A 14,742-nucleotide genomic window follows, 5' to 3' on the forward strand; every position below is an offset into this window, starting at 1 on the left:
GCTCCGCGGGCGGGTTCCGCGGCGGAACGGCGGGTGCCGGGAGCGGAGCGGTGCCGTCGCTAAAAAAGCAAGACCTCCCCGTGCCCGGAACGAGCCCCCGCAGAGCTGCAGGCGTGCTTTGCGGCGGCGTCGCCCTGCTGGGGTAACACCGGCTGAGCGGCGGGGCTGCAAATACGGCACGTGGCGTCAGACCGCTGTCACCGTGAGTTGTGCGGAGAACGGGCTCCGCGGGGGGCGGCAGCGGGAGCAGCTCCGGAACGGCGGAGCCGACGCGGCCCTGGCGTCGTGCAGAACGACAGCACGCTCCCCGAGCCAAAGGCGCGTCGTGCGGCGAGCAGCGGCGGGGCGCCCGCGGCACCGGCTGCTCCGGCGCGGCTCCGTTGCCAGGCGGCGAGGGGCGACCGAGGGAGAGGTGAATAACCGGGAGCGAGCCCCGTCCCCGGTGGCTGCGGATGAGTAGGACGCGGGAAAAACTGAGGGAGAACAGCCAGCCAGGGGCAAGGGGAAAGAAACCATGTTACTTAACATCAGACACCTCAGTATAAACTCGTATCCGAACGCCCGTATCGTGCGTCCCTGCCGCAGCCCCTCGCCACCTTCTCCCCGCCGCCCTAACCGTGCAGGATAACCACAGAGCACGCCCCGAAACTCCGCCACAAGCCTCCATGTTCCTCGGTCACTTCCGAGGGCTCGCGGGCCGGGCCCGCCGGCAGGGCGCCGCTCCCCGGCTCGCTGTCAGAGACGGGCGGGGCGCGGGGCCGGGCGGCGCCCTCCCGCCGCGGCGCCGCCCCGCCCCGCCGAGTCCCCGCCCCCCCGGTCGCCGGGCGCTGACGTCAGGGCGGCGCGCCGGGGTGGGCGGGGTCCCGCGGCGGCAGCGGCTGGTCCCGGCTCGTGGCGCGAGCTTCGGAACAGGCGGGGGTCTCGCGCGCCAGGCCCGCCCCGCCCCGCCCCGCCGCGCGCGCGGCGCCGGCAGCGGTGAGCCGCGCTCGGGGGGCGCCGGCCCGGGCCTCCCGCCGCTCCCGGCGGGGCGGGCTGCGCTGCGCTGCGCTGGGCGGGCTGCGCTGGGCGGGCGGCGCGGCGCCGAGCCGAGCCGGTCGGTGGTGGGGTGGGGCGGGCGCCGCGCCGCGCCGCGCTGTGCCCGCGGGCGGCAGGGTCGGCCCGGGGAGGGAGAGCGGGGCGGCGCTGGGGAAGGAGCGGCTCTTCCGCAGCCGCGTAGGCTGCTGCTCCGCCTCCTGCGTCTCTGTTGGAGCTGCCCGGTGCCGCGCCGTGCCGGTGCGGCGTGGCTTTTACCTTGTGTGCCATCTTCTGTGGGCCGCCGAGGATGAGGGAGCTCAGCTCTGCGCCTTATATTGTTTGGCAACGGCCAAGCGCTTCCTCAGAGTCAGGAAGAAAGAACCGTTACCTCATTCCAGGGAACTGTTCCCCAGTTCCTCCTTGAAACAGTTTTCAGGCTGGGTAGAGTTGGTGGGAAGGCGTCAGAAGAACATGAGGCATTAATCTGCACGGTTTGTTGGCAGAACTTGCTTTTCACAGGAAAGGGCAAGTGTTGGCCTTTACTGAAGGTGACTCTTTCCTTCCCGCAGGTTGAAGAACAGCAGTTGAAGTTTCACAGTAAAGCGGATTCTCCCCTAAATCAAAGGCAGGGTCAGTGCAGCAGTGGTGAGTTATTTCTCCCGTTTGTTTCCTTAGAAGACAACACCATGTGTGAAATGGAAGCGTGCGGCCCTGAACGCAGCACTGGTGCTGCTTCCTGCTTCTGCGTCTGTGTACCTTGCTTCCCACGCCTCGTAGGTGAAGTCGTGTCCGTAGCGTATCTGCCGTGGCTTTCAAACTAGTGTTCGTAATATGTGAGAACTACCTCGCTCTTTATAAATAGTGTGTTCCCTATGGGTTTTGGTTTCTTCGAACTTCATTTCAACACCAGGTTTTTTCATCGCTCTCTGCTTTTCTTCTCTCATTCTTTTGTTGTGCCATTTTGCAGAAGGGCATTCAGTACCATAGGTATAAATGACATAATAATGGTTTTTGTTACCCAAGCTTTATGTATAAAACTTTAAAAAACTGTCGTCAGAAGCAGGTTTCAATGGTGATTAAACTGAAATGTTTCAGAGCATGAGGCCAGACTGCAACTTGCATTTCTGTTTCAGCTGTTGCACACTAGTTTGTTATAAAGTGTTCTGCCACATCTTTTTGAAGATCTGATAAAAAGAGGTGAACTTAAAATGAGGTGAATGAGGTTTTAGTTTGAATGTTGTGTTTTCGTAAAAAATAAATTTATAGCAGTTCTGTTCTTCTATTTCTGTCAGTAGCAGTATGGGAAAAAAACCCATAACTCTTTCCTACCTAGACATATTTATTTGTCTTCTGTACTGTGGCTTAAATTAGGCAAAGTGTAGACAGCCTTGTTCATTTATCTAAAGAAAAATTAATCTGTTGTTTTTGAAAAATCTTGGTAATGCCTAACATTAGTCATTGTACTGATTGTGGTTGTTAGTGTAGTTGTTAGTGGTTTTAAGTAGTACCTTGAATAGCCAGGATACTGGCAGTTCTTTTGGTTTTAGTGCTCAGTAGAAATACTCATATGACATGAGTGATACGGGTACTATAATGTTAGAAAAGAGACTCAGGGGAAAGTGTTTGGAAGGCTGGAGAGAAATTGGAATAACTACCAACTGTTCCTGAAATTGGCGGTATCCTTAAGAGCATTGCTAATGTGTCATATCAGTATCACTATGAATGCTAGCATTTGTGTTACTCTTTTCAGAAGGTGACCCATAAGTCGTTCTTGCGGCTTTTCAGAATGAAAACTTTTTTTCCTGTTTTCCTTAAAACAAATGTGCTGGAAAAGACAGTCTTAAGTTTCTACTTGAACCTCCCAAGCTGCAGTTTGTAGCTTTATAGTTAGCTATTAGTTATATAATCTGCTGATAATAAGTGTCTGTTTCTGTCCTCTTTGTAAGTGCTGCCCTTCAGGAAGTTAGTTTGAAGTGTCCACTAAGTCTTCCCTTAGCTTCTACGTTACTAAACAAGTCCTCAACCTCTCCCCATAGGTACTTTGCTTTAGACCCCAGATCATCTTAGTAGCTGTGGCCTCTTTCCAGTTTCTACACTTCTTTCTTGAACTGGGGAAAGGTAGAACTATGATGACAAAACTGAAGACGGGATTCTAGAAGCAGTCGTGCATACTGCTGCGTGAAGGAGGATGAGAGCATCCCTAGAGCCGCTTGCCATGTTCCTCTTAAAGTAGCCCAGTGTGTATTTGGATTATCAGTGAGAACATGCTGTACTTTGAGTGATATATTTATCACTTTTTCTCCTGATTTCAGGGAATCTTAACTGAATCTGTTCTTGTACCTCATTACAGTGGAAAAGAATTTGTTGAATTCTTAACAAAAGATAACAAAAAACGTACAGAACTAATTGCTTGGATATGAGTGAGTTGTTATACCGTATTCTTTGAAGTCCAGAAAAAGTGAAGTATGGAGGTGTTTACTGATGAAATCCTTTGGTTTGTTCCCTTGCAGATGTATAGCAGTCCTTGATTTGTTTTCAAAACTGACATGTGATTCTAAAATTTGGATGTATTTCAGTGTTATGGGAAAAGTACCTGGATACTCTTTTGCCTCTATCAAAAGGATTGACGACTCAGGAAGAACATTAAACCAGTATGGCAGAACATTTGAGAGACTTCGAATATTCTCTGAAGTAAACTGTTTATGCAGATACTCCCTTAGAAAGGGAATTAAAGAATGAAGAGTAGAACAGAAGTGAGTCTTGTATTTTTGGAAGCGAAAGGAGATGAAGGAGTTTGGGAGTGGGAATGTAAGTGCAGGACATTGGATGGTAACGATGAGGAGCTGAGGGGTGGCACTTGATGTGTTGCTTAGGTGTAACGGAGTGGTTTTGTTTCCTGTCAGCTCAGACTTGAGGACATGCTGTTGTCTCAGTTCTGTGCATATTCAGTGGGATCTTTGAGAGCGGCTTTTCCTTGCTGTGTGTCATTAGGCTCTTTTCCCTCATACAAGAAGAAATTCTGGCATGGCAATAGAGACATGCCTGGATTGCAGCTGACAGTATCAAACGTTTTCTAATTGAATGAATTTCTTTTCCTTCCTCCCCCTCCTAACGTGCTTCTTGGTTATGATAGCAATGGGTACGAACCACAGAAAAGCAGCAGAAAGCAAGTAACATTCCTGAAATTGCTCAGTGTTTATTGTGAAGACACAGCCTGTGATTAGTAAAGATGGGAAGCGCTAACCTTACCCAATGATGGAACTTGGAAATTCTGGCTGTTATGACTCAAAGTGCAGACCCTGCCTGCCTTCTATGAAAACGTTGCTTATATGGTTGACAGACTCTACCAGCGTTTCTATGTATGCCTTATGGCTGTGAAAGTACCCAAAAGACAGCAGCTATTTAATACTCGCCTCCTGTTTCATGTCTAGGACAGTCTTGTAGAACTTGTTGAACAGTGAGTTAAGCTCTGGAAGTACCCAACAGAAAATCCTTGTCCCTGTGATGTAACCCGTCTATGGTTTAACCCATGTGCCTCTGCCTTTACTGGGCAACAGAAAAGCATGATTTGTAAGAGATGAAAATTGTCTCTATCCCACAGTATTAGAGCCAGTATTCATGAGCCTTTCCTGCTCTGTGGGGTCTAAGAGCATCTGTATGTCCTCTGCGTAAATTGTGATCTGAAGAGGCCCTGACCCTTCAGTTAAAAAAAAAAAAAAAAAAAAAAAAAAAAGGAGGGTAATGGGTGATGTTACAACAAATCAAGATTTGCGAGATCTGGGTTTAAACTCCTGAAGTACAGCTGTGTTCTGTTTGCAGGAATTCATTTCACAAAGGCATCTGTAAACAGTAGTAATTAAAACTGTGTTTTGGGAGGATCCCGTTAACACGAGGTGTGAGCTGATGCCCTCATTGAGTCAATCATCTTTACAGAGTGCATGCAGAGTTCCCGATAGAAATCCTGATGGTGAGAAGGGAATGTAAGGAGAGACTTTGTCAGAGTTGAAATTGCCTGTTAGAACCTGAGCCTGTAATGGCCTGGCACTGTTGGAAGTCCCATATTCCTCCTTCCTCCCATAGCCACTTCTGGTGTCTGTGGAACAATGTGTTCAGATGGCTTGACTTTTTGGCTTGTTTTTTTGTCCTGTTCCCCCCTGCCTCTCTTTTGGCTTTTTGGGGGCAATTATTAAGTTGGCTCTGTCATAGTATGTAAGTTTCCTTTAAATTCACTTCACATTTTGATAAGACAGAGAAGCAAAGGAAGAGTGATATACAGGATTAGATCCGAGGAACTTGTGGTTTTGCATTTAGGAATTAATTTTACTTGAATGTTCTGGAGCTGACAGGAGTGCTGGAGCCATCTTGAAGGCATGCTATTGTTTTGTTTTTATGTATCTGAATGTGGTAATTGATTGGTTTTAATTTTTTAAGATTTAAGAAAAAAATTTGCTTTTTTTTCCCTTTGGTGTAAAGATTGGTTTTTCTGAGAAAAAGAGGGTTGCTAATACCATATCATTGCATTTCGCTGGGAAGGGAGATCTCTAAATGTGGCTACTCGTTCACTCTAACAGTACTGGTAAGCACCCTAATATAAAGTCATGGATCTCCCAATAGTTGTCATAGTGTTTATTGAAATTGGAGTTCGGTGAACACCTTAAGCAGGCAAAAGCCGGCACTGCTGCTGAAGAAGCAGTGCATCTGTTGCACAGTGAAGAAGCTGTGTCTGTTATGCCTGCTTTTTTTATGCCTAGCACATTTGTCTGTCTAGCTGGGGAGCTTGCTCCAAACAAAAAACTGTGTTTTCCCCACTCCTTCCAGCTTCAGGTATTTAAGGGGTGCAGGGGCAAGCAGAGGGTCATACTATTTATTTTGGTGACCATACCTCTTTAAATCAGCTTAACTTATTTGTAGCTAGCTTAAAGTGCAAATTTGAGTTTGATGTGGTAAGGGTTGATTTGAAATAGTTCTTTTTTTTCTTTTTATATTTAAAAAAAAAGGAAAAAAAATTGTAAAAATAAGGCTGTAGTCACTTACCAGAAGAAAGCAGAAACTGTTTAGAGGAATTTCTTAAACATAAAAGCAGTGGACAGCTTCTTATTCTGTTCTGTGTGGGTTCTGATGATAAGGTTACAATGGAATTAGCAAAATCCCAGCCATAATGAAGCATTATTGCCATTTGTGCATCTTGCCCTTTGTATTTGCTGCACATGTATCGGATGTTTTTCCAGTTAATTTTTTGCCATCCAAATCATACAGAATATAGTGCTTCCTTAAGTATTTTATGTTATTTATAAACTTTATCTAAAAGTTGCCCCATCTTCAGGGAGATTATTGGTTTTGTCTTCGACTTTGTTATTTTGCTTGTGACAGCCTCATCCAGTGTTGTGTGAAGATTGTTGTTTACATGGCGTCAAAAAGCAACTGTGCAAATTCATGGAAGACTAAATCTCAAGGGCTATTAAATCTAAATTCCCTGCCTCTTACTAGGAAATCCTTGAACCACAGTTTTCTGGAGGATGGGAGAGCATTATTCAGAAATACCACTAGAAGATTGTCCTGACCTGGCCATCTACTGTGGTCTTTGACAGAGACAGAACACTGGGTTAAATGAATTTTTGTTCTGACCTGCTAAGGTTGGTTTGGTTTTTCTTGGGTATTTTTTGAGCAGCAATAGCTGCACCAATTTTTACGTGAAAATACAAACCTTTTCAAGAATGAGAAGCATTAATAAAAAAGAACCTTTGTGAATATTTCTCCTTGATTTTTTGTTGTTGTTGTCTTTGGATCTGCCAGCTAATTATTTTGAAATAAGAAAATGGAAAAAAAGCCTGTTGGTTTTTGTGTTTGTACTGTACTAACTTCAATAAGTAAGTCTTCTGAGGAGAATTGTTGTAGGTGAATTATATAAATTTTCAGTAGAAGCACCGTTCTCTTAGGGGGAAATCCTCCTTTTCTGCATCAAGTTTGAATGTAGCTGAGAAATAATTTAATTTAGCTGACATGATCTTAGTTTTGTAGTGCAAAACCAATTGTTACATGAATGATCTGTAATTCATTTTTTTTTCCTCTCAAACAAACGTGTCCTTGCTATGAATCTTTAGCAAGTATCTGGGTATGTGCTGCAGATTCTCTGTTGCTACACACGCAGTTTTCCTATGGCAACTCATTATTTGGAGAACACTGTTCAGCAAAAGGCCTAAAATCAGCTTCTCTTCAGAAGTATACTTTATCAGGTCTTGTTTGGTAGTGTAAGATAAGACTATATTTCTTTTGAAAGTAAGTAATTTGACTTTTGAATGGAAATAAATGAAATCACTTCATAACATGAAGTGTAGTTTTGATCTTGCAGGAATTGAGCTATGATTTCCTCCTTAGTGCAAACTCTACACCTACTTCTGTTATATATTTTCTCATATCCTTCTTTTCTTCCCTCCCTTGCCTTCACTACCATTTTCAGGTGCTCTGAAATTCTGTTACCTATACTAGGTACTTCAGTGCTACAGTGTTTATACCAGAAAAATCTGAATATACCTTTTATTGCAGCTTCTCTTGTGTGTGCTTATTTTATTCAAGTTCTTTGTGCTGTGAATATGGAGTTCCTATTGTGATCTTCACAAGTTAACCCAGTGTTTTCTGGTGTTGTCATTACATTGCTACTTCCTGGCCAATTTTGGTTGTGCAATAATGAAGGCAGCTTAAGGTACTCAAGATGTCAAAATGTCTGCAAAAAAGAAGAATGTTAAAGATATTGCACCTAAAGACCTCTTTTTACTGCCTGTCCTGTCAACAATATTATGTACAAATTTATTATTTCATGATTATTTTGATGGAAAAATGAAGCTAGCAGGTCTTCTAGTGTAACATCAAAAATCTTGCCTTGACATTGATTCTTTGTGCTGGGCACTATTCCACATAGGGTAAACCAGTACCAGTTGGATTCTGTAGTCTAAATCGGGGTCTTGGTTCCCTGGAAATTAATGGTCTTCTGAGGAGTGAGCTGAGAATTTGAATGTTTAAGTTTGTTATGCAAAGGTCTCATAACTGCAGGAAGATTTTGGAGGATCTGCAGATTGATAACAGTTGAAATGACTCACATAAGTAGATAGGAAGAACTAGAAGGCAGGTTGGTTTTGCAGGGTGAGGTGGGTTAACCTTGGCTGGCTGCCAGGTGCCCATCGAGCCACTCTATCATCCCGGCTTCTCTACCTCTTCTGGAGCAGCACAGGGGGATGGGCAGTGGGGGCTGCAGTCAGTCCATCATGCATTCTCTCTGCTGCTCGCTCCTCCTCACACTCTTCCCCTGTTTCATCATAGAGTCCCACCCATGGGAGACAGTCCTTCATGAACTTCTCCAGCGTGGGTCCTTCCCTGGGGCTGCAGTTCTTCATGAACTGCTCCAGCGTGGGTCCTTTCCATGGGCTGCAGTCCTTCAGGAACAGACTGCTCCAGTGTGGGTCCCCCACGGGGTCACAACTCCTGCCAGCAAACCTGCTCCAGCCTGGGCTCCTCTCTCCATGGTTCCACAGGTCCTGCCAGGAGCCTGCTCCAGCATGGGCTTCCCATGGGGTCACAGCCTCCTTCAGGCATCCACCTGCTCTGGTGTGGGGTCCTCCAGGGGCTGCAGGTGGGTATCTGCTCCACCGTGGACCTCCATGGGCTGCAGGGGGACAGCCTGCCTCACCACAGGCTGCAGGGAAGTCTCTGCTCTAGTGCCTGGAGCACCTCATCCCGCTCCTTCTCCACTGACCTTGGTGTCTGCAGGGTTGTTTCTCTCTCATATTCTCACTCCTCTCTCCTGCTGCAGTTGCGCAGCAGTTTTTCTTTTTCCCCTTCTTAAATATGTTATCGCAGAGGCGCTACCACTGTCGCTGATGGGCTCGGCCTTGGCCAGCGGCGGGTCTGTCTCGGAGCCGGCTGGCATTGGCTCTCTTGGATATAGGGACAGCTCGCAGAAGCTGCCCGTCAGCCCGCCTGCTCTCAAAACCTTGCCATGCAAACCCAATGCAGAGGGTGGTTAAAGCAGAGAGATAAAAAGATGCATCACGTGTAAGTATAAAGCAGCGGTTGAGTTACTTGTTCTGTTCAATTATTGCTGTAGAGAGATCTGATGTTCATAGAATCATCAAGGTTGGAAAAGACGCTTAAGATCATGAAGTCCAACCATTAACCTAGCACTGCCAGGTCCACCACTAAACCACGTCCGCAAGCACCACGTCTACCCTTCTTTTAAATACCTCCAGGGATGGAGACTCAACCACTTCCCTGGGCAGCCTGGTCCAATGCCTGACTACCCTTTCGGTGAAGAAGTTTTTCCTAATATCCAACCTAAACTTCCCCTGGTGCAGCCTGAGGCCGTTTCATCTTGTTCTATCGCTTGTTACTAGGGAGAAGAGACCAACCCCCACCTCGCTACAACCTCCTTTCAGGTAGCTGTAGAGAGCAATAAGGTCTCCCCTCAGCCTCCTTTTCTCCAGACTAAACAACCCCAGATCCCTCAGCCACTCCTCATAAGACTTGTGCTCCAGACCCTTCACCAGCTTCGTTGCCCTTCTTTGGACACGCTCCAGCACCTCCATGTCCTTCTTGGAGTGAGGGGCCCAAAACTGAACACCGTACTCGAGGTGCGGCCTCACCAGTGCCGAGTACAGGGGCACTATCACCTCCCTGGTCCTGCTGGCCACATTATTCCTGATACAGGCCAGGATGCCATTGGCCCTGTTGGCCACCTGAGCACACTGCTGGCTCATGTTCAGGTGGCTGTCAGCCAACACCCCCAGGTCCTTTTCTGGCAGGCAGCTCTCCAGCCACTCCTCCCCCAGCCTGTAGCGTTGCATGGGGTTGTTGTGACCCAAGTGCAGGAGCCAGCACTTGGCCTTGTTGAATCTCATGCATTTGGCCCTGGCCCAATGATCCAGCCTGTCCAGGTCCCTCTGCAGGGCCTTCCTACCCTCCAGCAGATCGACACTTCCACCCAACTTGGTGTCATCTGCAAACTTAATGAGGGTGCACTCAATCCCCTCATCCAGATCATCCATGAAGATGTTGAACAGGACCGGCCCCAACACTGAGCCCTGGGGAACACCACTGGTGACCGGCCGCCAGCTGGATTTGACTCCATTCACCACCACGCTCTGGGCTCGGCCGTCCAGCCAGTTTTTAACACAGCGCAGAGTGCACTTATCCAAGCCGTGAGCAGCCAGCTTCTCCAGGAGAATGCTGTGGGAGACAGTGTCAAAGGCCTTACTAAAGTCCAAGTAGACAACATCCACAGCCTTCTCCAGCTCCATATTGTGGCTCATAGTTTTGAAAGTATATTTTCTTTAAGCTTAGGACCTTCAATTTTTAGTCTGTTTTTGTTGAGGATGATTGGAGAGTTACAGATTGAGAGTTCGTAGGTTTGTTTTTTTTTTTTTTTTTTTTTTAAAATTGTGCAGGGCTGTTAGTGGTATAAAAGGTCTTTAATCTGTTGCTAGATTTGTTGTTAAAGTTGTTGTTTTTTAAAAAAAAAATCAAAATTTTAAACCTGTGTCAGAATAAGATTTCATTTGTCCAGCTTTCTTACCATCACCATAAAAATTTTACACCTCAGTTTTTTTTTCCTGCAGGTTAGAAAAATAAACTTTTTTTTTAGTGTTAAACAAAAGCAAATCCTCAGGCCTGTTTGATGGAGAGAAACTGTGCTTGGTTATTTATTTAGAAAACTTAAGTATATAAATATTTAATGTGTCTGTATTATGAAAAGTTCACATAGGTTATAAACAGAAGTTTTTATAGACAGAAAACCAATTTTAATTCTCAGACCTCATAGCTGCTTTTATGTATGTTTCTCTTCAATTTGTTGTAATGTTGTTTCTGTGGTCATTATAAATGTAATCTCTGTGTCATCTGGAGAGCAATGTTTTGTTTTGACTTTATAGAATACAAGAATGTATTTATATTGGAAATTAGGCAATTGGCATTCTTAGTTCAGCTCATTAGGATTTTGCATGCTGAATAGATAATCAAGAAATACAAATATATTGAGGAAAATTCAGTTTCGTTTAGGACTCTAATTGTGGAACTATAATTCATCTTTTAATGGATATAAAATGTCTAGATCAATTTGAATTGTAGAATTTAACTATCTGATATGGGTCATTTTCTCTTTCAGGGAAAAACTATTCAGAAAATAACAAAAATGTCAATACTCTGTATCTTTGCCTCTTTCAGACAACCCCATGGTTTGCTCTGACTACAGCTGAAGTCATCGCTAGTTGTGGTTTTGCTCTTATTTTGCTGTGCTTCACAGGAGAGGTAACTGGTTTAAAATCAAAATATTTCCTGTAATTCCTCAAATCTAGTAAATGTGCTTGTAATGATAGACTTAATGCTTGCTTTTTCTGCTGAGAGATTTCTGAAAGCAAAATAGTTTAATCACTGTACCTTGACGCTGCCTGTGAGTGGGTGTAATGCTATCTTACACAGTGTAATCTAATGAAAAATTAGCGTGGGGTGTTTAGATAATACAAATGCAAAATACCTGTCTATATTTGCTGTCTTTTTTTAAATGTTTTTCCTCCTTTTCCAATGTTCTCAGATTTTCATGGATCTCAATAGTGCTAGCACTATTGTTTTGCGAGTCTTGACCCAAGCTACTAGTCAAGATACTGCAGTGTTGAAGCCAGCTGAGGAACAACTGAAGCAGTGGGAGACACAGCCAGGTTTTTATTCAGTCTTGTTGGTAAGATACAGTGGAAAAGTGGTATTAAGTAGACTTTGAGTAATTTTGAATGTGGGCCTCCAGAGTACTGTTGAACCATGACCTCTGTTTGAGAGAAGCATTGAATCATTATGGTCCAGCTACTAATATTCTTATGCTGTGCAGTGGTAGGCATTGTCATCACTGTGTCTCAAAGCAGACTCTTTTCCCAGGCATTCAGAAAGAGGAAATCCAACTTTTAACGGCATGAGGGGGTCAGCTCTAGGGCTAAACCTGTTGTTGGCCTGTTGTGAATTCTAGGTAACAGAAGGCCAACAGGACCCTTGTCAAAGGAATTACCTTTACTACCCCATGAGGCAGGGCCACTTGTATATACCAAGGCAGTAAGCACCATTTCTTTATTGTGGAGGTGATGCGTTATGACCGTTTTCATGGAAGTTCCCCCATGCTTTTCATTGTGCTAAGTTTGATACCCAGCTGAGATTGCTTTCCTTGTCAGTGGAGAGAGACTCCCAGGGAGATTAGCTGACTGGACTGGTAGTAAGGTTCCTGAAATGGGAAAGGTGAATACTTCTAAAGGTACTACAACCATTGATGAAATAGATGCATTAATATGGTGTAAGGTGATGAAAACATAGTCAAAGAAGGAGACCCAACTGTTTCAGAAAGAAAACACTCGGAAGTTAACAGTGGTGGTGTTCTTCAATTCCTATGTGTATGTTTATAATAGTCTTAAAAACACAGATAAACTGCTTTTCCTACAAACGTCTGTCTTCAGTGCATAGGATGAATGACTCAAGAGTTGTGGAGTGACATGTTCTGTTCTCTGTAGACCCTCTTTTTCATTTGTTTGGAAAGTTGAAGGCGAGTCAGGGGATTTAGGGAAAAAGGGAAAAAAATCTGACTTCTGAGCTGTCAGATTGCATTTTACCCACTGCCTTTGTCATAGCATTTCTGTGGTGATAAACGATCTTGACAGACAACAGCAGAAATTCTACTGACTGGGCATTCTTTATTTTCTTGATGTTTGCTGTGAGAGCTTACAGCTCAGGTTGTAGACAAGTTGAGCACTCGCAGGTGTAACTGAAGTTGATATGAGTTCATTTTAAATATAAGGGCTAAAAATGCAGGATTTGAAAGGATCAAATACTGCTAATTCTGTTAAGGTGGTTAAGTAGCCCTGTTTGGGAGCACATCAGCCTTTCTTTAAGTGTGAAATATAAATAGTAATCTTCTGAACTAAATAGAAGTAGAGAATCTGTACTTCTTTGTTTAACTTGATTATGGCAGGGGGACTGCCTGGGAGAGAAGATGGCTGGCACCTTCTTGGTGGAGCAGAAAATGGTGGGGGGAAGCAGGTGATTACAAACAGAGAGTTGGTAAGACAGTTAATCTCTATGGGATATGGGAAGTAATAGAATTACTTACTGTCGGATACATTTGCCTTTGGGATGATCAGGATAGAAAAAATTATAATGAACCATGAAACACACATCTTTGAATCTACAATTTTTAGTACCTAGTGGAGCTGTTAATGTGAGTTTCTGTGCTTTTCTTTTGAAGGTGTTATGTACCTCTCTTTTGAAGAACAGAGCTGAAGAGTGGCTGTTTTTGAAAAGCAACCTCTGTCCTTTACCAGTTGTATTGGTTTATGTATTGTTTAGCCTCATTCATGTTATTTCTACAACAGCATTAGTGTGTTATATGAAATACTTTATGTTTTGGGAAGCTCGTATATATACACAGAGTACATAGAGAGGTTTTGTTGGTTCTTGGTGTAGATACCGTGACCTTTTTTTGCATTTCTTATCCAGGCCTGATCTAGTTTTAAAGTGTTTTGATTTGGGGAAGCTTTGCTTCCAATTAATATTTTAGCAAGGAGGGGAATGGTAATTAGAAGGCTCAATGGGAGTTTCAGAAAAAGTAGTTTTCTTTTTCCATATTTCATTTGTTTTGCAATGCTTTTCATGGATATGAGGCTAAGCCAGTGTTTGAAGTTTCCTCTTCATATTGTAAAATGCTTAAGTTGCATTTGGGAAAGGTCAAATCTTTCAGAGATTCAATCCCTCTTCCTCAATGAGCTTTCGTAAAGGAAGACATATTACATACAGATCCTTTTCATGTTGTGTGGTGTTTTATCAGTGGGCTCCAAAATTTCTGGTGTTTTTCTAAAGGTTGCTAGTTTTGGAACCGATACCTTTCTTGGCATGTAAATCTGTTTGCTTTCTAGTGATTGGAGTTTGTGAGGGTTTGTGGTTTTTTTTTTTTTGTGTTGGGCATTATATCTAGAAAGCTGTTACTATTATAGAAATAGAGGTTGAGAGAAGGTTAAGTTTTGAATTCATAGTGAAAACACTTGATGAAGTCCCAGGTGTCTATAGTGCTGAGTTCTTTCAAGAATTTATTTATAGTTCTTCAGACATGGCACCCAAAAGTAGCAGATGCTCTTCACCTGAATCCCTGCATTTTTCATGTCCCTTCTTAGTGGCCTTCTAAAAGCAATTAATACAAGTGGTGCACTCTTTTTTCTACAGTGCACTGTAAGACCACTGAGGTCATGCCTATTTGCTCCCTAAAGGAGGGAGTAATGTCTCAGCCCCTCGAGAAGGACCCATCCGATGCAGTGGAAAACAGAATCATAGAATGCTTTGGGATGGAAGGGACCTTTAAAGGTCATCTAGTCCATCCGTCCTGCAATTGGCAGGGACATCTACAACTAGATCAGCTTGCTCAGAGCCCCATCCAGCCTGGCCTTGAATGTTTCCCAGGATGGGGCATCTACCATCTCTCTGGGCAACCCGTTCCAGTGTTTCACCACACTCACAGTAAAAAATTTCTTACCTATATCTAGTCTGAATCTACCCTCTTTTAGTTTGAAACCATTACCCCTTGTCCTATCGCTACTGGCCCTGCTAAAAAGTCATTCTCCATCTTTCTTATAAGTCCCCTTTAAGTACTAGAAGGCCGCAATAAGGTCTCCCCAGAGCCTTCTCTTCTCCAGGCTGAACAACCCCAGCTCTTTCACCCTT

General features: G+C 44.4%; 1 protein-coding gene across 7 annotated transcripts in view; it reads left to right on the top strand.

The window, feature by feature from the left end:
• The first annotated feature begins 2 nt into the window (after positions 1–2).
• The window catches only part of IPO11 (importin 11), a 99,232-nt gene continuing 84,492 nt past the window's right edge, over positions 3–14,742 (top strand). For 4 of the 7 annotated variants that reach the window (XM_082335418.1, XM_082335424.1, XM_082335423.1 and 1 more), the window contains exons 1-4: positions 3–202; positions 1,584–1,659; positions 11,224–11,307; positions 11,591–11,734. In XM_082335418.1, the coding sequence (XP_082191544.1) occupies positions 11,597–11,734 (138 nt within the window). In that variant the 5' untranslated portion in view covers positions 3–202; positions 1,584–1,659; positions 11,224–11,307; positions 11,591–11,596. Of the gene's footprint in view, positions 203–864; positions 976–1,583; positions 1,660–8,585; positions 8,639–11,223; positions 11,308–11,590; positions 11,735–14,742 lie in introns of those variants that run through there. The other 3 variants (XM_082335420.1, XM_082335419.1, XM_082335421.1) reach the window with 3 other exon arrangements.

Source organism: Platalea leucorodia (genome assembly GCF_965183815.1).
Source record: "Platalea leucorodia genome assembly, chromosome: Z".
Taxonomy (NCBI): domain Eukaryota; kingdom Metazoa; phylum Chordata; class Aves; order Pelecaniformes; family Threskiornithidae; genus Platalea; species Platalea leucorodia.